Source organism: Pleurodeles waltl, chromosome 4_2 (assembly GCF_031143425.1).
Source record: "Pleurodeles waltl isolate 20211129_DDA chromosome 4_2, aPleWal1.hap1.20221129, whole genome shotgun sequence".
Classification (NCBI taxonomy): Eukaryota; Metazoa; Chordata; class Amphibia; order Caudata; family Salamandridae; genus Pleurodeles; species Pleurodeles waltl.
The window spans coordinates 331,552,461-331,575,801 of NC_090443.1; the positions used below are offsets into that span (position 1 = coordinate 331,552,461).

Below are 23,341 nucleotides of genomic sequence, written 5' to 3' on the forward strand. Positions count from 1 at the left end.
TTTCACTCATGTCTGCTCTATAATGCAAATATAATACTTCCAGTGTGGCCGAATATCAGCTGCATCTAACAACGAACCTCCTCTGCATTGTCCAAGTCGTCAAGACCTTCATCCTCCTCAACATCATCAAAATCATCACCATCGAAGCTGCAAGCAGAGGAAAATAATTTTACCATACGAATCAGAGCAGATTTAAGAGGAACAAAGAATGACAATGACTTGCCCTCAAGGCACACCTCCTTCCACCCCAAGCTGCTGCCCATAAATTAATAATTTACCTTTATTTCTCACTCCCATAATTCTACCTAAATAATTCCTTATGCCCTCATACCACTCTCTTCTGTCAAGAGCAATAACGTTTCAGCAACATATTTGCCACTTGCAATCTCCAAAATCGCAGAACATACACACTTTCTGGCATGAATACAAGTCCAGCATGCAAAGGCAAAGTTAATAAGTCTGGCATTGGCTGCTAACTTTTTGAATTGTCAATGCTTACTTTGGTATGCATGGCTTTTGCATAAAGGCAAGCCATGTATGAAAACAAGCATTGTTGCAAAATCCACAATATATACATATTTTGATCTAAAAACACATATTGCACCATATATAAACAAACACATAAATCGCCTGTGGCCTCATTGTCATTTCACAAAGTACCCCAGCACCAGATGTACAAAGTTTAAAAAAGCTAAACGCTGATACATACTGCAGCAAGTTAGTAAGCATGCTTCTAGAAGGCCTTCGTATCTGAACATGAAAACCATCAGGATTACTCCCGTCTTCAAAAAGAACAGGGCCCTACTGAGTGCAGTCTGATGTTTGCCAGGGCCAAAAGCTGACATAGATCAAGTAATCGCCGATCTTCCTACTGTAAATCTTCAGCTACTGAGAAGGGATTGGCGATAATCAGAACTGCTGCTCCATGGTCGCGAGTGCTGCGATATAACGTTACGTTCTGTCAAGCTGCTGCACCAAAATAAATACATTAACAAGCATTTGCAATGCAATAGGTCTTGCATATTTCGAACAAGTTAATTGTCATTTTTTAACCTCTTCTGTGCCAGGGACATAATGGTTATGTCCACCGGCACAGTGCTCCTATTCCGAGGACATAACCATTACGTCCTCACACATGAGCTGTGGGCTTCCGTCCCACCCCCGAAGGCAGGGATGGAAGGGGACCACCCTAACCCCTGTGTCGTCTGATGACATCAGTGCACGATCACGCGCTGACCCCATCAGAGAGCACCTCCCCATCGCGCTGAAAGCTCAGCTTCCAGCACGACCGGAAGAGAAATGTAAAGCATTTCTCTTCCGATCATGTGATGGGGTCCTGAGAGGCTTCAAAGGGAAGGAAAGGAATTTCCTTCCCTTTGAAGTCTCTCAGAGCATCTCAGAAGCCGGATCGTTAAGTGATCAGGCTGCTGAAATGCCCACTAGACACCAAGGATTTTTTGGAATAAGGAAATTGGCATAAGGGGATCAACCCCTTGGACAAGGGTTGCTCCCCAGGGGGTCAATTTTTTTTCAAGACCTTTACTGCCCCCAGGGTGGGTAGAAACCTCTAGGGGCCAGGGAACATTTTTTTTTTTCCTTTTTTTTTTTTTTTAGAGGTTGGGAGCAGGTAAGGGTCGCTCCCCTAGGGGGCAATTTACATTTAGGCCATTTCTGTCCCCCTTGGAGGCAGATCAGCCTATTTTTATTGAAACCACTAGACACCAGGGAATATTTTTTATATACTTGCGCATAACGGGAGCGGCCCCTTGGGCACAGGCCGCTCACCCGGGGGGCAAAATATTTTTAGGCCTTTTCTGCCCTCCGTGGGGGCAGATAGGCCTATTATAATTAGGCCAATCAGCCCCCGGGGGTGGGGGGGCAGAAACCCCTAGACACCAGGGATATGTTTTTGTTTATGTTTACTTTTGTTTTTTTATATATGGGGAGCGATCCCTTGGGCAAGGGGCGCTCCCCTGGGGGGCAAATTATATTTAGACCATTTCGCAGATTGGCCGATTTTTGTTAGCAGAAACCACTAGACACCAGGGATCTTTATTTTTTTGCATCAATTTCACACAAGGGGAGTGACCCCTTAGGCAAGGGTCGTTCCCCTGTGGGGCAAATTTATTTTAGGCCATTTCTGCTCCCCTTGGGGGCAGATCAGCCTATTTCTATTAGACCGATCTGCCCCCAGGGAGGGGTCAGAAACCACTTAAGCACCGGGGATTGGTTTGTGTGTTTTCTTTAGGGGGGCAGCCCCTTGGGTAAGGGTCACTCCCCCTGGGGGCACATTATTGTTGGCCATATCGGCCTATTTTTGGAAGGCCCATCTGCCCCCAAGTGGGGGGGGGGGGCAGAAAGCCCACCAGAGACCACGCAAGATTTTATTTTCCAAAATAAGGGGGTGCCCACCTCAAATAAATGGGGCCTAAGAGGTTCTGCCCACCAGTGGGCAGATGAGGCAATTACCCCTGATCCACACCCCGTGGGGGCAGAAAGTCTACTAGATGCCAGGGAATTTAAAAAAAGAAAAACAATAGTGGGGTGGTGGCTACCAATCAATATGGGCCTGGTTATGCCCCCACCCCAACTGAAGGGTGTAACAGTCTTTCAGCTCTCCCCTGCACACTAAAAGATCTTATTACACAGCAAGCAAGAGGACATTTGACTATTTGGGGTTTTGGTTTTATATTTGGGCCATGAGAGCTTGGCTAGTTCTCAAAATCGTCCCACTTGGAATGGTGAGGGCTGCATTTTATGGACTTTGGGACGCTGCCATGTAGAAAAATCCACAAGACCTAGACACATCTGAAAACTATACATCTGGGTGATTCCAGGGTGGTGTGTTTCATATGCACCCAGCACAATTTTCTTACCTACAATGCCCTGCAAACCTCCAACTTTGCTGGAAATCACACATTTTCCCCACAATTTTGTGATGGAACCTGTGGAATCTGCAGGAATCCACAAAATTCCTACCACCCAGCATTGTCTCATCTATACTGATACAAATTCTGCTGCACTTGTCAGCCTAAAATTTTTTTTTCAAACTGCCCTTTGGGACCCGCTTTGGTTCCCTCTCAATTTCAACATGTTTTTGGCTATTCCCTGTCACAAGCACTTGGCCCACCTACACAAGTGAGGTATCATTTTTACCGGGAGACTGAGGGGAACGTTATGTGGTATGAAATTAGTCACAGTGCGGTGATCCCACACAGAAATGTGGGGAAAATGTGACTTTTTAGCAAAAGTTTAGGTTTGCTGAGGATTCTGGGTAAGAAAACATTGGGGGATCCACGCAAGTCACACCTCCCTGGACTCCCTCAGGTGTCTAATTTTCAGAAATGTCTGGGTTTGGTAGGTCTCCCTAGATGGCTGCTGAGCCCAGGACCAAAAATGCAGGTCCCCCCCGCAAAAACAGGTAGTTTAGTATTTGATAATTTTGATGTGTTCACATAGTGTTTTGGGGCATTTCCTTTCGCAAGCAGTAAGCCTACCCACAAAAGTGAGGTACCATTTTTATCGGGAGACTTGAGGGAACGCTGGGGGGGGGGGAATTTGTGGGTCCTCTCAGATTCCAGAACTTTCTGTCACTGAAACGTGAGGAAAAAGTGTTTTTTAAGCCACATTTTGAGGTTTGCAAAGGGTTCTGGGTAACAGATCTTGGTGAGAGCCCCACAAGTCACCCCATCTTGGATTCCCCTAGGTGTCTAGTTTTCAAAAATGCGCAGGTTTGCTAGGTTTCCTTAGGTGCCGGCTGAGCTAGTGGCCAAAATCTACAGCTAGGCACTTTGCAAAAAACATGTCAGATTTCAATGTAAAAATGTGATGTGCCATGTTGTGTTTCCTGTCACAAGCATTAGGCCTACCCACGCAAGTGCGGTACCATTTTTATTGGGAGACTTAGGAGAACACAGAATAGCAAAACAGGTGTTATTGCCCCTTGTCTTTCTCTACATTTTGTCCTTCCAACTGTAAGACAGTGTATAAAAAAGACATCTATTTGAGAAACGCCCTGTAATTCACATGCTAGTATGGGCACCCCGGAATTCAGAGATGTGCAAATAACCACCGCTTGTCAACACCTTATCTTGTGCCCATTTTCAAAATACAAAGGTTTTCTTGATACCTATTTCTCACTTTTTATATTTCACCAAATCAATTGCTGTATGCCCAGTATACAATGAAAACCCTTTGCAAGGTGCATCTCCTTTATTGGCTCTGGGTACCTAGAGTTCTTGATGAACCTACAAGCCCTATATATCCCCGCAACTAGAAGAGTCTAGCAGACGTAACAGTATATTGCTTATGAAAATATGACATCCCAGGAAAAAGTTAGAGTAAAACGAGGAGAAAAACTGCTGGTTTTTTTTACCTCAATTTCAATATTCTTTTATTTCAGCTGTTATTTTCTGTAGGAAACACTCGTAGGATCTACACAAATTACCCCTTGTTGAATTCAGAATTTTGTCTACTTTTCAGAAATGTTTAGCTTTCTGGGATCCATCATTGGTTTCAGACCCATTTCTGTCACTAACTGGAAGGAGGCTGAAAGCACATAAATGTTTTTAGTAAAAATGGGGTATGTCCCAGTAAAATGCCAAACTTGTGTTGAAAAATGTGGTTTTCTGATTCAAGTCTGCCTGTTCCTGAAAGCTGGGGAGATGGTGATTTTAGCACCGCAAACCCTTTGTTGATGCAATTTTCAGGGGAAAAAAAACACAAGTCTTCTTCTGCAGCCCTTTTCCCCCATTTTTTGAAGAAAAAAAACAAAAAAAAACGATTTTTTGCTGTATTTTGGCTAATTTCATGGTCTCCTCCAGGGAAACCCACAAACTGAGTAGCTCTAGAATCCCTAGAATGTTGGAAAAAAAGGACGCAAATTTGGAGTGCATAGCTTATGTGGACAAAAAGTTATGAGGGCCTAAGCGCGAACTGCCCCAAATAGCCAAAAAATGGCTCGGCACAGGAGGGGAAAAGGCCTGGCAGCGAAGGGGTTAACAACGGCACCCATGAGCAAAAATAAAACATGAAAAGAAATTGAGAGAAGACGACTTGGCAACATAAAATAAAGTTAGCTTTAAAAAAATAAAAGTTTGCAATTTTGTGCCTGCTGGGCACGTTTTTGCCAGTCATACGCCTTCTGTTTCCAGGGCACTCGAAGTTAAAAACAACAAACGGTACCTCGTTAAGTCGGGAGCAGCGGACGAGCACCTATTAAGTGCATCAATTAGTGCTTGGTCCCTGCTCCACACAGAGGAACGGAAATGATGCCAGGCGTGCCTTGACGAATTATGAGGCTGTAAAGAAGAGTGCCAAACAAACCATCAAATGGTGAACACCAGGCGGGCTCCAAGTCCGGTACTGAACATAACAGTCTCGCGTGCGCTAGCACATGCACTCGCAGACTCGACCCTAAAAATTAGTTTAAAAATACAACAATAAAGAACGCATACGCATTAACCGATGGGGTATTTTCACTGCACTTGTCTGAAATGAATCAGAGACATGGTTGTGATGGGAAAGAAGCTCCATCTGAAGTGGGGAGGAATGTCACTTGGGCAATGTCTAGCAAGGAGGCTAGGGACTGTTTAATACAATTTCCACTTCACTTGCTGCACAATGCATGCTATAATGCCACTGGTCACGAAGCAGTCAAACTTCCTATCGCAGGTTTGCAACATGGTGTCTAGAAACCAGTTCCTTGAAATGTAGATTTCTGAATCCACGTTATGATCATTCAGAGCACTACTGGCACCACCACAAACCTAATGACTGCATTACCAGCTTCACAATCATGCAAACGATTTATACATCTGGTCCTACATTTCACAACTGTGATATCGGAACGGCAGCCCACAATAGCACATAGGCATGCAGGAAAACATATTTTTGAATACTTTTTTCATTAACTTTTCAAAAGCCATTTGAACATATGCAAAGAACTAAGAAATAATGCACGGCTTTCGATTAACAAGAAAATAAAAGTTTCTATGGCTAAGGAAGGAGGAACCATCTACACCGAATAACAGGATCATTTCTTCACTTCAGATGTGGACACTGTCCACCAATGCTGACCTAAACCTATTACGTCTACTGGGATATTTGAGACTAAAAAGACCAGTGAAAAAAAGGTCAAGGCAAGTGAGCCGTGCAACAGACAACAGTATCTTTTTCGGCTTGGTGCTAATGAGCAAAACTTGACACTCGACCTTGCCGTGTTTGGTTGCCTTACCAAGTGGAGAAGAATACGATTTTGTGCCTTGTCGCACATGAACTTTTCGTGAGACTGTAAAACCAGTTTGTACGTGGAAGTTGCAGTAGTGTAGTCTTTGCAGCAGCCCCTCACTGCCTCACACCACTTCATTTGAGTACCGTTAGCCATGTGGAAGTAATCTAAGATGCTACTTAGTTTGCACTGAATGCACTGCAAATGACCTCCCTTCTTACAATCTGGTACAGAATGGTGTGCAACACAAGAGCCAGGAAACCGCACTTTGATTCGCTTTTTGTCTAAACCAGTGATTCCCAAGCTTTTGACTTCTGTGGACCCCCACTTTATCAACACTGGAACCCGGGGCCCCCCACTGAATCATTATTGGAATGCGGGGACCCCCCACTAAGTCATTATGCAAAGCAGGGGACCTAATCTGTTGAAATTATTAAATTGTCTGAGCAGTTGCAGACCCCCTGAGGAGGCTTCGCGGACCCCCAGGGGTCCCCGGACCACAGGTTCGGACCCACTGGTCTAAACTACTGCCCAAGTTTGGCGGTACTTTAAAACCCGAGGGCCAAAGCACTCCCTGGAAACACTGAATAACCTTAGAAGAGATGCACAAAAGCTGGATTAAAATGGTGGAAGAGTTACAACATATACTCATCATATTCGGTTGCTGACTGGTTGCAATAGACAGCCTATGTGGCAAAAGCCCTGTGAATACATCTGGCTGTAAACCAAACGCTTTGGAAAACAAACAATATGAGATTCGTGATCAGCTCTCAAGAAAGTGGGACAGTACAGATTTAAGTTAGTGAAAAATCGGGCTACGTGAGAGCTAGAAAATCTTGAAAAAGATGGCTACTGAAGATAACAAGCAGATACAAGTAAATAGGTTATACAGTTAAAGGGGCAAGGAAAAAAAGAAATCAATGGTAAGTCAAATTCAAATTAAAGATTTTTTTAAATAATGGACAATGGAAAATATTATACCAGTGGTTCCCAACCTTTTGACTTCTGTAGACCCCCACTTTCCCATTACTGGAACCCGGGCCCCCCACTGAATCATAATTGGAATCCAGGGATCACCCACTGAGTCATTACTGAAAGTTTAGGACCTAATCTGTTAATATTTTTTAATTTTCTAAGCAGTGGCGGACCCGCTGAGAAGGCTACGTAGACCCCCAGGGGTCCTCGGATCACAGGTTGGGAACCACTGCAACCTTATGATAAAAGTCATTCCACTCACAAATAGTGCAGCATGTAGTTCAAGGATGTTACACAGTAAAAAAGAACTAGAAGGCAAAAGTAAATAAAGAAGTTAAGTTCAATTGAAACGCAGGTGAAATTAGCAGTGGGGTAAGGGTTGGAGACCAGTCCAACTAGGAGCATCCACTCGGTAGAGGCGGCACAAAGCAAACAGCTCAATGATGGTGTTTCCCAGACATGGAACACACTCCCACTCAACCTCAGACAAACCACCTTCGAAAGTAGTTCAGGAAGGATCTCAAGACCTGGCTTTTCGAGTGAGCAGCAACAGCGTCTTGAGACCCTGTGGGTGATAAGTCGTGCTTTACAAGTGTTTGATGGACTGATTTTCCTTCTCCATGAAACATACAGTTTTAACCTGGGGGCAGGGCTACAAGCCTGGATACATCACACAGTCTATGTGCACACCTAGACAAAGAGAATAACACTGCCGGCTCCAAATTCTAAGTATTACATTATTTGCCCATCGCCTGCCTTTGTTTAGCCAACAATCAGATGTTGCTGAACTCCTCCGCCAGCCCCCCCCCAAAAAAAATTGTTGTTGTGCACATTACCAGCTTCTATTTAAGCTTACGCCATAGTAAACACAAGCCTGCAGAAACATCTTTGCACAAGTATCTTTGTCTAACAGATTTGTATGTAACCTTCAGCTGTCCCGTCCCAACTGGCAAAGTGGAGGAGGGGAGGGCAAGTACTTAAAGTCAGCACTGAGGAGCATAGAGCCTTCCTCTGGCAAATAAAGAGACTATGAAACTGATACTAATCTCAATACAAACTCTCACTTAACTAGGGAAGACTGTACTCACTGCCTCAAGAATGGCAGAAGCCCCCCACCCCAACAACCCTGAACACACTATCACAGGAAGGGTGGATTCTGAGCAGCACGTGAGCTGCAGGGGGTTGGTGAAGCAGACAGGCAAGTCTCTAATCCAGGAAGAACAAACACAATCCAGCTAATCCTCAATTTATTGTGTTGACAGTATACAAAACTGCGACAGGCACCATTAAAAACAGAGCAAACTTTGCTTTATGTCATTTATTTTCAGGAGACATCATGCAGCCACTTGTAATTTCATTTTCCCTATGAACATGCAGGACTTCTAGGTCACACCGATAATGAAAACAAAAATTGCAAAGCGATTAGTACCTTTTACAGTAAGTCCAGGACTTACTGGAAGAACCTAGTCTCTGTACTTCCAAGACTACGCAGGTCACCTCCATACACAGTAAAGACGATGTGAACTAACTTCAAGCCATGAGGACAGCTTTAGGCAGGCCTCCTTTTTGCAGGCAACAAACAAATTATGCCGGGTTCCGTAGTTTCATCTTTTCAGTGAGAATGCAAGAACTTTACAAAATATCTATAATGGAAAACATTAAACTACAATTTCCAGCATGTTTAATGTTAACTGGAAGCCCCCGCCCTCACTGCATTTAAGGGATCCAAGGAAAAGTCACCTTGTATTGATGTAATCTTCCGTGTGGTGCCTTAACTTGTACTCTCATGTGCTCAACCCTCATGACTGTGGTGTACCATAGAACTCCACAGGGAATACATAGGGGCATAGTTAAGAGCCCCTTGCACCATTCCAATGCCACATTAGCATCATTTTTTTATGCTGTGGTGTTAGAAAGCCAAAAACGCAGTACTATAGTCACAAAGTGCTGCAATGCATGCATTGCGGCACTTTGTGCTACATTATGCCTGCACCAGATATAATGTATGCAAAGGGGGCGTTCCCCCGTAAGGTGGGCCAAAAAAATGGCGCAAGGCATTCTAAGAGATTTCCTTGTGCCATTTTTTGGCGCTTTTAAAGCTTGCTCAGAGCAGGCATCAAAAGGAGGCTTCCTTTGCTCACAATGGGCCTCTGGGTGCTTTGCAGGATTAGCGTCAGAATTTTTTACGCTAATCCTGCAAAGTGCCGGACTAGCGTAAAAAATGCAGATGTATTTTAAATGCAGCGCACACATGGTGGCGTTGGGGGGCGCAAGAAAAGTGGCCATCAATCAACTGTATTATTATAAATGGGACACAACAGACGTGAGTGTTATACTTGGTCTAGATGCCAAAGGGAAAGCGGGTTTCTCAGACGCACTTTTTTAAGCGCCCTGCTCAGCTGTTCCTGGTGTACGCTTTTTTGGCTAGTTACCTGAGTTTAGCTGCTGTGGTTTCTTTACCGCATTCTCTCCACTTTCTAAATCGCTGTAAGCGGACTGTTAGTCTTTCTGACTCTGGCTATGGCATATAGCTGCTCCCACGCTTATTTTACATTTTTCCCCTCGGTATATAATCTACAAAGTCATGTAAAATACAAAACCAAAACCAACTAACTACAAACATTGGTGAGATACGAGTTGCTTTTCTGGGTTTATGACTTTCTCTTACTTTCCAATATGAAAAAAAAAATCTACATTCAGATGCCTGCTTCATCGACTTTATTAGGCGCTTTTCATCTCCATATATGAAAATATAAAGATCACTCTTGTAAGCATGACAAATCCTTATTTTTTTTCTTCTTGGGTGTAAAAATGTATACTTTTTTACTCAGTTAGATCCCTGCTCAATCATCTTTATTAGGCAGTCTTCAGCTCTGCATGAGACATTTCAGTTTTTACCTCTACAAAGTTCCTTTAATCGCGGGTACACCGCACCATCTATTTGTCCCATACATGCGTGCTGTTCACGTTTGCAGTGTTGATTCAATATATATGCAATGGTATCTTATAAATGATAGGTGTACATGTAAATGGTATCTCTTATTTAGAAAAAACAGGGTCAGCAGTACTTACCCTAAGCATTCTGTCGCAAAGATAGTCTCAATTATTATTAACAAAGAGACCGAAACATCGATAAGTGTTACACTTCTTGTTGTTGTTCCGCAAACAAGCTTTCAATTATCTACAACTTTAAGAACGGGTGATCGATACAATAAACTTTTCTTGCAAGACTGGGTTAGCACATATTGATCTTATTCCTATGGACATTCTAAGACTTTTCTCCTACATTTAAGTGTTGCATATTTTTAAAAAATTACACCTCTAATCTTGGAAAAACTACTAAACATGTTTTAACAGATTGTTCTACAATAACTTGCTGTGTTTATATCTGCTTAAGTGTTTGAATTAAATGTTCTATACGGGTACCCTTGATTTTGGATAAGTATATGTTGATGAATTCTTTAATCAATTTGGATGTGTACTTGAAACCATTCACGTGTCTATTGTGAGTATAAGTAGTGTTAAGGTTTTGGTTAAATTATCCCTTCGGCTGCATTTTACTTTGTTATATGAACCCACAGCAGCTCTTGAGATAGGTCAGAACCTCATACTTCGAGATAATGTAAATCAAATACTCACAACCCTTTTGGAGTGGGAGCAGTCCTTTTTTAGCCATGCCTGATTGTTTATCAATGTTCCACAATCTGCGACAACGATCAGAGAGGAAGCATTCTGCTGATTTTTGGAGATACATTGAGAGAACTCTTTGTTTTGGTTGCAAAGAGCGCATCAGAGGCAAAATTCTGGCATTACTTTTAAGGGTAAGAAAGTTGCGGAAACTGTGTTGGAGCTGACTAAAAATTTAGATAGGGGCCATATCCTTTTGAATACTCTAGTGGTGGACCACAAAGTCCGGTTCTTCGAAACTGAGCACAAAACAGGATAGTTTTAGGGACGAGACAGAAGAGAACAGAAACCCATTACGTTAACAGGGAACAATAGTGTGATTAAGTAACAAGGTCTAGGTAAGACACACACAGAGGAGTGAGAGAACAGGTACAATAGACAAGACATGATTTCAGTTCTTATTCTCATCAGAACCTTCCTTTCCACACAGCAAAATGCATAAGACATGTATCCAAATATCCTGAAAGAACATGGTTGGAAGCTACTGGGAGAGAATTTAAGATACACAGAGGTTACGTTAGTATACAAAACACTAATTGTTTTAACAGAGATATCCGGTGTGATAAAAGAAATGATCAAACATCAATTAACTGTGTTAATGGTATTTTTGTAGTCACCATCATCAAATATTGGCATACCAATAGGCAGCACAGAAAAAAATGCACTACAGCCAATTCCCACCTGATGTAAAAGCTGACAAGCTCTCCAATGAACAATGTTTGTCTCCTCTTTCCCTTGCTCCCCAGTAAACAAGGCATGTATCTTTCCATTCCAACTTGCACACAGTTCCGTTCTTTGCAGTCCTTTCTTCTGGTTAGGCCCACAAAGGTAAGCTTCGAAGGACGTGGGTACAAGTGGATTAAAAATTGCAGCGGTGGAATACCAGCCACACTCCTAATCAACTGTGTCTCTGTATGATATAGATTAGTGATGATGGATTGAGCAGGAAGGTCGAGGATGTTGGCTAGGTCTTTTTGGGTTCGAAGTGTTTGTAGATGGTGAAGATCTTGTTGTGGAAGTAGTCTGCCAGGGCATCGCAGAGGTTTAGGCAGGGAGTGATGTTTTCCGTCGCTGAGGGGGTGGGGGGGGTTACAGAACTCTCTGAGGTTGCTGAAGGGTTCTTTGCTGTGGTTGGCACTGGCATTGATGGAGTCAGCTAAGGCGTTTCTTCTCATCTAGTTCAGGAGTCCATGATACTGTTTAAGGGATGTCTTGAAGGTGGTCAGGTCCATGGTCTCTTTGCTGGTACACCATTTCCTTTCCAGTTGCTTGCAGGTGCATTATGTGGTTCTCAATTCCGGGGTATACCATCTAACATGTTTGATGGATCTCTTGAGTTTGGAGGGTTTGATGGGGGCGACTGTCTGTGTAGTCGGAGATCCAGGCGGCAAAATTGTTGACATCCTGTGAGAGGTTGGTAGGGATGTTGGGGTGGACGATGTTGATGTAATTGGTCCACAGGCTTTTGGACACTTTTTTTCCAGCTGTGATGTGAGGTGCTGAGCTGTCTGTTGGTGGCGCTGGGGGCTGCTGTGATGGTGAAGTAGATGATTGCGTGGTCGGGCCACGTGAGCTCGTGGAATAGCTGTACTTGACTCTGTTGCAGACTGTGAAGATAGGATCCAGCGGGTGTCCTGTGTTCTGCGTGGGGTCAGTGACTAGCTGGGTGAGGCCGATGTTGTTAATGCAGGTCAGGAGGCTGGCTGTGTTGGCGTCGTCGAGGTGGAAGTTGAGGTCTCTGAGGAAGATGCAATGTTCTTAGTCGGTGGCTTGGAGAGCAATCAATTCTGGGATTGCATCGCAGAAGCCAAAGCATGGCATGGGGGTCATGCCGCATCAATGCAGACTCTTCTGCCTGATTCCTCACTCAGTGCATGCTCAGAAAGATCTTCAAATGGCTCCCAGTCTCCACAAGATGCACTGTCACTCAAACTCTTGTCAGTCGCCTGTACTACGTCAATGCACTCTATGCAAGAATCACCACACGCCTCCTTATGAGACTACAGACCATTCAGAAAGCAGCGGCCAGACTCATCCTCGACCTCCCCCGATAAGTCAAAATCACTCATTGTCTGATGAATTACCAACAAAACCAGCTCCAGTAGGATTCAACAAAAGCAGCAATCCTTGAATGTTGTTTATTTATAAGTATTTGATAAGCAGATATAGTGGCACAGCGACCACCAACTTCCATTATTTAGACTGAAGAAGCAGCACTTAATAGACACAGTCAGTGCAATCCTGAGTGCAGCTTTATTGGAAAAACACTGATATACACAAAATAACACTTCACAGTTTTAAGACAAAGTGTAGAGAAAAAAATAACTGATCAGCATGTGACAGACAACACATGCATCAACCTGTTTTGCCTAGGGTATGTTTTATTATTGTGAGACATTAGAAGTTTATGTTCATTCTGGCATTTTTCAAAGATGTTGCTATACTCTCATAGTCTCAATTTCCTGCAGTCACCGGGGTGCCGCATATCTCCCACAAGGAGTACAGGTAAATGATCTATGATAAAGTAGTGGAACAGGTGTCAGACCAGGCAGAAAAGGACTACATTTAGAACAACCGTACAGAGGCTATTTAAGTTACACAAAAAGTGGTGGACAAGAGAGGCGGCTGGTGAAGCAATACAAAGGGAAGAACAACACTGTGAAAACATGACTTTGGTTATTATCAGACACGTACGTGATAAAAGAGTAAAAGGAGGAATATTGATGAGTTTGACAATATTTTGAAGCAATGTGCAGCTATAAGTTTGAGGCAATAACTAATGAACTAGTCAGCGGTCAATTAAAAGTAAAATGCTGTTATAAACGGATACAAGTGTGCAAATTACAACTGTCAAAATGCAACAGGTCAATACTAAAAAATGAAACGCTTAGATACAAAGAAGAAAAATGTCAAACCCAAAGTTAATACAAAAAGGTTCTAGAATTAATATACATAGTAAGGTGAGAGAGGATAAAGCATGTCAGGAGTTAGGAAAGAACAAGAAATGGCGTGTTTATCTATTTAACGTGTTAAAAGGACCAACAACAAACAATGCTACTGACGTGGAAGCTTGAATCATCCATTACACAGCCATCTGTTTACGTTATTCGATAAAAGGCGCAAAAAAATGTGACAGGAAAGAACATTTTCTAGAGGTCCGCGGGACAAGAAGCCGAGAACTCAACGCTGTGGTACAACTGGAAGAGGATGCAGTTGTCGGCACAAGACATGGAAAACAATTCTCAGAGGCAAGAACGAGGGAGGGTCAATAGACAGTGCTACAAAGGATACAATAGGCAACATTTAATGTCATCTAAAATGCCCAAAAAATAAATACCATCATTCCGAGGCTTGTTTGAGAAGAACGCTTTAAAGATACTATTTTGAAACAGAGTAGTTTATATTTTGAAAGGTACCGTAAATAGTCTATTGACATAAAGGTGGTGTGGAAAGCAACATGGATTTCAAAGTCAAAAGTTGTACGGTAGGATAAATGCAACAAATAAAAAGCCCCGGGACCCAGAGGGTGTGGAGCCACCGAGATTAAACTTGAATGTCTAGGTCACACGAGGTTTCACAAGAGGGTGAAATCTGAGTATGATTTACTACAGACTATAAAACTAAAACCGGCAACTATAGAGACAAAAATTGCTCATTCATATGTCTCTGTAAGTGCTACTCAGTACGTTGACAGAGACACTACGAGCTCTAACAAAAAAGATGTAACCAGTTTGCATGCGAGAGAACAGCACGGATTTTTTGTTAAACGTTTGATTTTATAAGGAATAAACATGTGCCTTTCTAAATGAGCAAAGAGACATTGTTGGCAATGGGGGCAGACTGTGTGAGGTCCTTTCACTGTAAAGGGAGTATCGTTTGCCTGACACTGAAGTAAAATATTCAGTTAATGAAGGAATCATTAGCGTGTGTAACCCACAAACCACTAAAAAGGGATCTGGAAGCGGGGAGGTGTTTGAAGTGTCATCACAATTTATCGCACCCAGCAGAGCGACTCTAGGACAACTAAGGGCCAGATGTAGCAAGCAGTTTTGCCCATTCTATGTCTATGGGAAAATGTGTTCGTACATATGGCCCTAAGTGCTTAGTTTGCGGTCCATCTTGGTAAGACACCAAGCATAATAATAATAGTCCACATACTTCACAAACTGTTATAATTAGCGTTACGGTCAGGGCTGAAAAGCGGGTTTGTGCCGTGCCTGACTCCCCGAAATACAAATATACACATTAAAAAGCCCTATATCTCAATTCACCGCAATTTGCCTAGTCACCGTCCTCGGAGTTACTTTCATCCTTCAAAAGGGTAAAAAAAAGGCCTCCTATAAACTCAAGTCCAAAAGTATCACCGCCATGTGAAAACCTCTCAAAACATATCGCATCTCTCACTGCTTTCAAAAGGACCATCTTTTAAAACTACTCGATCTTCTTAAATAGTCTTAAGAGTGGGACGTAAAAGCAAGCCAACCTACGCTCGCGGCCTGTACAGAACCCAGGAATGTCCTCCTCCCACAAATGAGTTTCAAAACTCTTTTCAACCCATGAGTTTATACTCACTTATCTTCGTTATCAGACATCTCTTAGTGTGCCTGTTCCCTGACGCACGCTGTAAGCTGTCCGAATTACAATTCGGCGCGTACAAATGACGTCAGGCTGCCTACAACAACATTCGGAAATTGGACTCCCATTCAAACATGGCCGATACAGCGCTGTCATTGGCGTGCGTGCTAGCAGAATTGGGACGTCAACGCCGTCACAGACGGAATGACGATTACAGGACCGTGAGCATGTTTATTGTTGCCATGGTTATAGGTTGAGTGTGAGCCCCGGGAAGCAATCATCGCAAATTCAGAATACCGAGAACATGGGGTAAAATAAATTTTTCTGAAAGTTTGTCTTATCTTTCTTTGCTTTGAGACAGCTTTGTTCTCTTTGTCCGGGTTATTACAATAACGGTAATTTTTGTGTTTTGTTCCACCACGTTTTGCCTATGTAAGCGATGGATACAAAAGGTTTTAGTGCTATCCACTTAAATCGTATATACGACTTCGGGAGGATGAAATTCTTCGGTGAAGCTGCAGGACACAGCAGAAGCCACAAGTGAGTGTTGAGATCTCTGGGTACGCATTTTTCGTTCTAAGGCCCTGTCTCTTCTTGGGGAGTAACCCTTCAGCATTCCGTTTTCTCGTTCTATACCCCGTACCAGGAGTGTCCAATGTAGAGCAAGGACGGTTGGGTTCATGATACATATTAAACAGTTGTATATGAAAACTGGAGACAGACGAATAGGGGGTCTGTCCTCGGCGAGTACAGGTAACTTTAACACAAAACCTCAACAAAAGAAAACTTTCAAACAGATGAAAAGAAATGAAATAAAACCAGGTTGTGTCAAGATAGCGGTGTAACGTAAGGTAAGGTAGAATATAGCCCTGCTAGTATTCACACAATTTGGAAATGGCTCTCAGTAGTCAACTCCGCTCTAGAAAATAGATTCGAAACCCAAACGCACGTGGTCATGCAGAACGTGAGTAGATAAACACGTTTAGGTAGTAATATCTGCATTATATGTATGGTGAGCTGGATACATGTATTTATTGAAAGCGATGGCTCAGTGAGCGAATGCGCCCTTTGACATCGCTTGTGAGGTGCAGGTTACAGGTTCCAATCCTGGCATGACCAACTAAGCCTTTCATCCTTCTTGGGTCAGTAAATTAAGCGCTTTTTTTTTTATAGCACTTAGAAACGGAGGACGTGTGTTACGGAGCGCTGTAGAACAACAACATGTTACTAGTTAGCCTTTTAAACGGAGCGATAGTACACAACAACAGCGCAATACAGAAGACCATCTGTATTTCCACTGGTTACCTAGAGGAACATTGTGATACATGACGATGTAAGTAAATTATGAGTTTATTTATACATCATGCATGACTAACTGAAATCATTACATGTAATGAAAATGCATGCGGACAGGAATAAAAAGTTGGACGAATACTGTTAATATCATTTCATCTATTAAAAACCGTGGGTGCTGATTCAAAAGGAAATGTAAAAGTGGTATGAACATAAAAATCAATACAAACATGACTAAAAGATTACTCTTAGCGAAATAAATCGAAGCATTGTTGCATTGCCCTGCGCCTCTGCACCAGAACTAAGAGATAATTGTGGAAAGTGCTATAAGCATAAAAACACTGCGAACACCTATGAGAGGAGATCTGGCGTCATTAGTGGAAGAATGGGTTGGCAGTCCTAAACCCAACAGTTTTGTGCCGAACAACGAAGACATCAGTATCTCATCAAAATCACAGGCAGACAAACGAACAGTAAAATGCCTTGTCAAGTGGGTCGTCCTAAATACTACTAGGCCTTCCTTTGTCACCGCTACTCTTTCCAGAGTCGGCTGTTAAGTATATATAAGGTTTCAGTCTGTATATCCGTTTGCTGTTCGGCTGTCAAATATAGCCTAAATTAGGTCCAAATGTGTCTGGGTTCTGTGGGCAAGCTGCCTGCGAACTGTCGCATAGTCTGATAGTCGCTGAGGGATGTAACCAACTGAGCCTTCAATGAAGTATTCTTTTGGTTCAGGGCCTCAATAGTGGTGCGTCTGCATGACTGTATTCAAAAGTTGTTGAATTGCCTTTCTTTCCTTCAATAAGGCAAGGCAAATAAAGACCATATGCATTACTAATTCGTTTTGACTCCTGCAAAGTCTGCAGCTATTTCCTTTACTCGTTCTCAGCCATTTAGAGATATTTTCAATCGTTGCAAAGTCCCCGAACCTCAGTGCTGTAAACTTTCTCTCCAAGACTGAATAAAGTGTTTGCTAAATAGGACACGGGCCTTTGATCACAGTTGGAGTTTATTATAATCTGGACATCGTCTTGCCAGTGTAGTTTTGCCATCTAACCATTACAGGAACCTTTGACATTTGTTAGTGGTCATTTTACATACATGCTGTGAGACGTGGTGATTCCAGATTTCTCTTGCTAACAATGCGTCTAAGGCCGCCGCTAAATAATGCCCATTTACTGATGAGTTGCCTACTGTGTTAATTTCTCTCCAGGATAGATCATCTAGGCAATCTTTCTTGGCAGTTCGCAACCTGTGGCATATTTAAAGATCTGAACACCCCCCCCGCGTTGACTGTGAATGTTTCACCAGACCTGGTTCGGGTGGCTGTTCTGGGTATCCTAAACATTGATTTGTACCTTTTTGCAAGCAGATTGACCAGCAGTGAAGAGTCCCTTGCAAACGTGTATTTCACTCCCACAGGTGATTGTTGGGATCAGTACAGCTCTCATTAATCGAAGCAGAGAATCCAAGCTGGGGCCTCATACCAACTTTGATGTCTTAAGGAAAGCCAATAATAGGGTGGGGGCTTTTACCTTTACTGACTCCTTTTATAGGTTGTAAGTGCTTCGAGTCCATTCAGGCACCCAGATCATTATAGTTATTTTCCTTGGGTATAGGTTCGCCACCTGTATGCCACGATCAGACTTACTGACTTTCCTGATAAAATTACTATTTTGGACTTATTTAAATTGCTCTCCATATTGTTTTGCAGGTACAGTCATGTAATTTATTGATTAGTCTTTGTAACTCCACTTTTGTTTTGCTGAATAATACTAGGTCATCAGCGGAAAGTAAGTTTTATACTAAGACGCTGCCTAATTTTTCAGGAATGCACATTGATTTTGTCTAGCTCTTGCAAGAGGTCTAGCACGTACACCTGCTTCGGACCAGTGGGAGTAGTGATCTTTATGGAGACATGTGTCCCATCACAGAGCTTGACTTTTATCAAGATGTTTGTATATAATAATTCATAGCCCTCAGCAGTTTAGTGGAAGAAACAGAGTTGCAGCTTAATCCAGAGATTTGCTCTGAGGACCCGATCAAAGGCAGCCTTGAAATCAACAAAGTAGGTGCACAAGGGGAGCGAGCCCGGATTGATTATTCCACTAGGAGGGACATGGCCATCAGATTTAAGATAGTCCAGGTTTTTAGTCTGAAACCAGTTTGGTTTTGTGGGATTATCTTGTCCTCATATGACCATTTGTTCAGATTTTTTTTAACTGAGGCTAGTAAAATATTTTGCCTCACTGTCTGTCAGAGCAATAAGGTCTTAGTCGCATGGTTGTGATTTGCTGCTGCTTTGTATATGGCATAGATATCTGAGCCCCGCTAAGACTCCAGAGTCACCCCTAAAGTAGGCCCAAGGTAGCCCCATGGACAGGGTGCAGTGTTTTTAAAGGGTAGGACAGGTACTGGTGTGTTTTACATGTCCTTCTAGTGAAATACTGCTAAATCTGTTTTTCACTATTGCAAGGCCCATCTCTCCCATGGGGTAACACAGGGATTGCTTTGAACTATCTTTTACGTGTAATTTCCCATTGGGAGCAAATAGAGATATGGAGTTTGGGGTCTCTGAACTCACCAAGTAAAAATACATCTTTTGGTGAAGTTAGTTTTTGAAGTTTGAAAATGCCACTTCTAGAAAGTGGGCATTTTCTTGCTTAACCATTCTGTGCCTCTGCCTGCCTGTGGAATACACATCTGGGTCAGATTGACAGTTGGGCTGTTTGTGAATTCACTCTAGACAGTCACAAAAAGGGAGCTAGCTGAGTTGTGCCCTGCATATACTGATGGGTCTTCCTGAGCACCTGAATGGGGCTGTGCCTGTCCTTACACAAAGCAGTCTTCAACCCCTGGAGTGTGTCTTGTGCCAGGGCAGGGAAAGATGGGGTTTTGTGCACTCCAAAGACTTCTCTTTGAAGTTAGCCTACTTCAAAGACAGAAATGAGTATAAGTACCAGACCTCTGACACCACATAGTTAGAACATCTCTGGACTGAGGACATCCTGCCTGGAAGAAAAGCTGGATGCTATAGCACGGACTGTCATTCTGCCTGATGCTTTGTTGTGTTGGCCTGCTGCTTGCTGCTTATGTTCTGGGAGTCAAATGACTGGGCATTGCTTTCTACGTCATGCTTTCCAAGGTTCTCCAAGGGCTTGAACTAATCTTGTCTCCTGTTAAGAAGTCTCAGGGCCTACAAAGACTTCACCTACTAGTGCCTGGGCTCTCTTGGTGAGAGTCCTGACTTGCCAAGTGGTGCCAAATCCAGTTCCTGGGCCTTTCGAGGTGAGCTCTGGGGCATCTAAGAAGAAACTAAACACATCGACTCCAGAGCGACTTCGGAACCAGCACCACTCTCCGACTCCGCATTGCCACCTGCACCAGAGCTGTGGTTCCCACTGAATGCAATGATTGCACCTGCAACACAGGCTCGACACTGCAGCAGCGCCTTCGAAGTCTCGCCACAGCGTGAGTTCTGAGTGCTGTGTTACCGACATCCGTGTCCCGACTCCGACACAGTACCTGTGGCCCCATGGTGTGATCACAACACAGCGAAGTCGACATCTCGCATCTTGACCTGCTGGATTCATCGACCCCACCAGTTCGTAAAGGAACCAGCACCTCACCACCAATGCCGCATCACCTCCCCTGCAACTGTAAGGAACCAACACCTCAACTCCCCTGCCTAGCAGTAAAAACCAATACCTTACCTCCCCAGTAACAGTAAGCAACCAACGCCGTACCGGCTCCAGGGACTCCTCCCCTCCCCGACCCCTTAAAACTCCTTTGTTTCCTTATCGTTTTCCGAGGTCCTGTACCTTGGGTTCGTGCGACTACATGACTGGCCCTCACTTCCTCACAAGTTGCGTTAGACTGTTGGGAATGACTCAGTCAAAACGCAGTGATAGCCTCTGTTGGAGCAGTTGTGTTTCTAAGTGCTATACTAAGGTTTAATCTTTGAAACATCATAGCTTTACTTGTGTATGTTGGATTTGTGTTATTTTGGTCTTGTTTTACTCAGATAAATATTGGGTATTTATCTAAGATGTTGTTGAGTACTTTTGTGGTGTTTTTACCTTGTGTGTGTGTGTGTGTGTGTACAAATACTCTACACATTACCTCTGAGATAAGCCAGGCTGTTTGTGCCAAGCTACCAAGGGGGTGAGCAGGGATTATTTTATTTGTGTGACTCTCTCACCCTCACTGGAGTGAGAGTCCCTACTTGCACAGGGTGCAAACCACTTCCAACTAGAGACCTCATTTCTAACAGTAGTGCTTCCACAAAGTTTTCCCTGGTCTCAATGTTACAACCATCTCTCCCTGATTTTAGGTTTAAAATATTTTAGAGTCGAATATTTCAGTGATGGAATTGTTACTCCAATTTAACTTTTTCATGTTAATTGAGAGTGGTCCTGCCTGTACGATATTAGCTAGTTCATGACAGGGGACGTTTGTAGCCAACTAAATCACTTGCAGACAGTGATTGCTCTCAAGCGGGGCTCTATTTCGTAGATAGATATACATTTAAACAGTTTCATACTGCCCAAAGTGTGGTCTAAATAAGAGGTGGTCTTGTCCAAGATTCAGGTCCATGAAAGTATATTCACATTTGGAAATCAGCCATTTAGTATCTTCAGTAAGAAGGCTTAACACTGGGCTACTAGAATTTCACCTAACTTGCCCCACCTCATCGTTATGTGTATGGTTTACACTGGTAGGCCCAGTCGTGGTGATACTCTAATGCCTGTTTTTCTTGAATTGTTTCTTGAAAAAGGTTTAAGTTGAATCTCCTGTAATATAACATACACAGTCGTATACTCTTCTTTCAAGTCCATTAGGATGCTGATAATTTTTTTCACTATGGATTCTTTTACCAGTTGAGGTTGGGTTTACATAAATATTTACTAAGACCGGAGTGTGTGAATCGTTTCAAGACCAGCCTTCCAGCTTTAGCACCATCATACATGTTTCGCTGGTAGGGATTTGCTCAATTCATATGCTTACGTGGGCACTGATTTAAAAAGGTAGCCCCACCACCCCCACTGTTGGGATGACCCAAACACCTTTCTTTTATTCTAGGTTTAATGCACTCTATGTGCCCTATTAGAGGGACTGATGTTAACACCCACTCTCCTGTAAGGCTAATATACTAAATTGCTGCAAGTATGTAGTGATCTCACCATCATCAATCTTGGGACATAGAGCGCCAATATTCTAAATGCAAATATTCAGCTTGTGCAAGTAGGATACAATTGACAAGAGTGACAGGGCAAATTCAGTCCTGAGGAATAGCCGCAAGTGCCACTGGCTTGGCAATTTGAGTGGTAGAACTTAGGCTAAGCACTATTACAAATGATTACCATTTTTTCCGATGTGACTTAGTTACATTTATGAAGATAGACATAGGTTTATCTGCACTGAGGACTTACATCAAGGTTTGTTTGGTGACCAGACTGTCAGAATGAAGAGCATGAGCTCTGATATCTCTTAAACTTGCACAAAGATGAAGCAGATGTAAGTTAGATTGGGAGGGTGGGTGGCCAAGGAGTATGAAGGATGTACCAGTGATCAGGCAGAAAATATTTTGTTTAAAAGATGAATATTGCTGTTAAAGGTTAAAACAAACCAGAAGAAACAAAATCATCTAATCCATGTACATTAAAACTCATGTGTGCCACCCATCTTAAGGCACTCTGCTTACCTGGATGAGCTCTAATTGCTGGGGGTGCCCCGCTAGCCCAAAAGCAACCCACTTGCCAAGGTTGGCGCTTCCATAAGGTGAATTAAGACAAAAGCTTTATGGAACTACTTAGTAGCAGCGCCAAACTGCTGCACAGCATCCCAGAATTGCCTTTAAGTGTGTGAGGTGCACTTTCACCAGCAAATGATTGTTATGCTAAGAATTCCAAAAATTCTTCATTGTTCCTGCTGTGTGTATCACACTTGCATGGACCAATCAGTCTGCCTACATGATTACAGCCATAGTGTGTGCTGTCTGGGTGCATTCTATCTTCACTTATCTCAACCTGCTTCTTTCTCCTCAGGCTCATAGTGGATTGATATTTCTGTCAAAAAGTTCAGCAGACTTGGAACCCCTAATATGGACAAGAAAGGGGGTGTGCCTGTGGGCAGTGGATTTTGGAAGGGGTCCAATCCTGCCCAGTTTAGCAAAGAGACACAAGAACTGCTTAAAGGTGAGTGTGATGCTTAAAGGTGAGTGTGAGGAGGTTGGAAGTCTCACCCTCACAAAGAAAGATTCAAAGTTTTCTTATGACAAATTCAGCACACACAGGTTTTCTTCACACAAAAGAATCTGTCAAATCTCACCCAAAATATTTGTTTTGATCAGACGTGTCCCCCTTTAACAATCGTATTAAGTCATAGTATCCATTGTGGTTCAGCTAAATAGCTGAAATGTTTCTCAAGGAACTTAGATCCCGATTTAGATTTCGGTGGACGAGTTACTCCATCACAACGGTGACGGATAGCCCTTCCACCAAAATTTAAATACCATAAGATACAATGGGATTTATATTTCGGCAGATGGGCTATCCATCACTGTTGTGATGGAGTAACCCA

At 43.0% G+C, this 23,341-nt stretch overlaps 2 protein-coding genes across 4 annotated transcripts in view; one reads left to right on the forward strand and one right to left on the reverse strand.

The window, feature by feature from the left end:
- The window catches only part of POLR2F (RNA polymerase II, I and III subunit F), a 32,726-nt gene extending 17,120 nt beyond the window's left edge, over positions 1-15,606 (reverse strand). Inside the window, exons 1-2 of the mRNA XM_069231343.1 lie at positions 15,464-15,606; positions 78-147 (exon numbers count right to left, since the gene is read on the reverse strand). Of these exons, the coding sequence (XP_069087444.1) occupies positions 78-147; positions 15,464-15,483 (90 nt within the window). The 5' untranslated portion in view covers positions 15,484-15,606. The remainder of the gene's footprint in view (positions 1-77; positions 148-15,463) is intronic.
- A 49-nt stretch (positions 15,607-15,655) lies between these two features.
- Positions 15,656-23,341, forward strand: part of C4_2H22orf23 (chromosome 4_2 C22orf23 homolog) — a 46,983-nt gene continuing 39,297 nt past the window's right edge. The window contains exons 1-4 of one of the 3 annotated variants that reach the window (XM_069231340.1): positions 15,656-15,775; positions 15,904-16,006; positions 16,640-16,799; positions 22,807-22,956. In XM_069231340.1, coding sequence (XP_069087441.1) covers positions 22,863-22,956 — 94 coding nt within the window. In that variant the 5' untranslated portion in view covers positions 15,656-15,775; positions 15,904-16,006; positions 16,640-16,799; positions 22,807-22,862. The remainder of the gene's footprint in view (positions 15,776-15,903; positions 16,007-16,639; positions 16,800-22,806; positions 22,957-23,341) is intronic. The other 2 variants (XM_069231341.1, XM_069231342.1) reach the window with 2 other exon arrangements.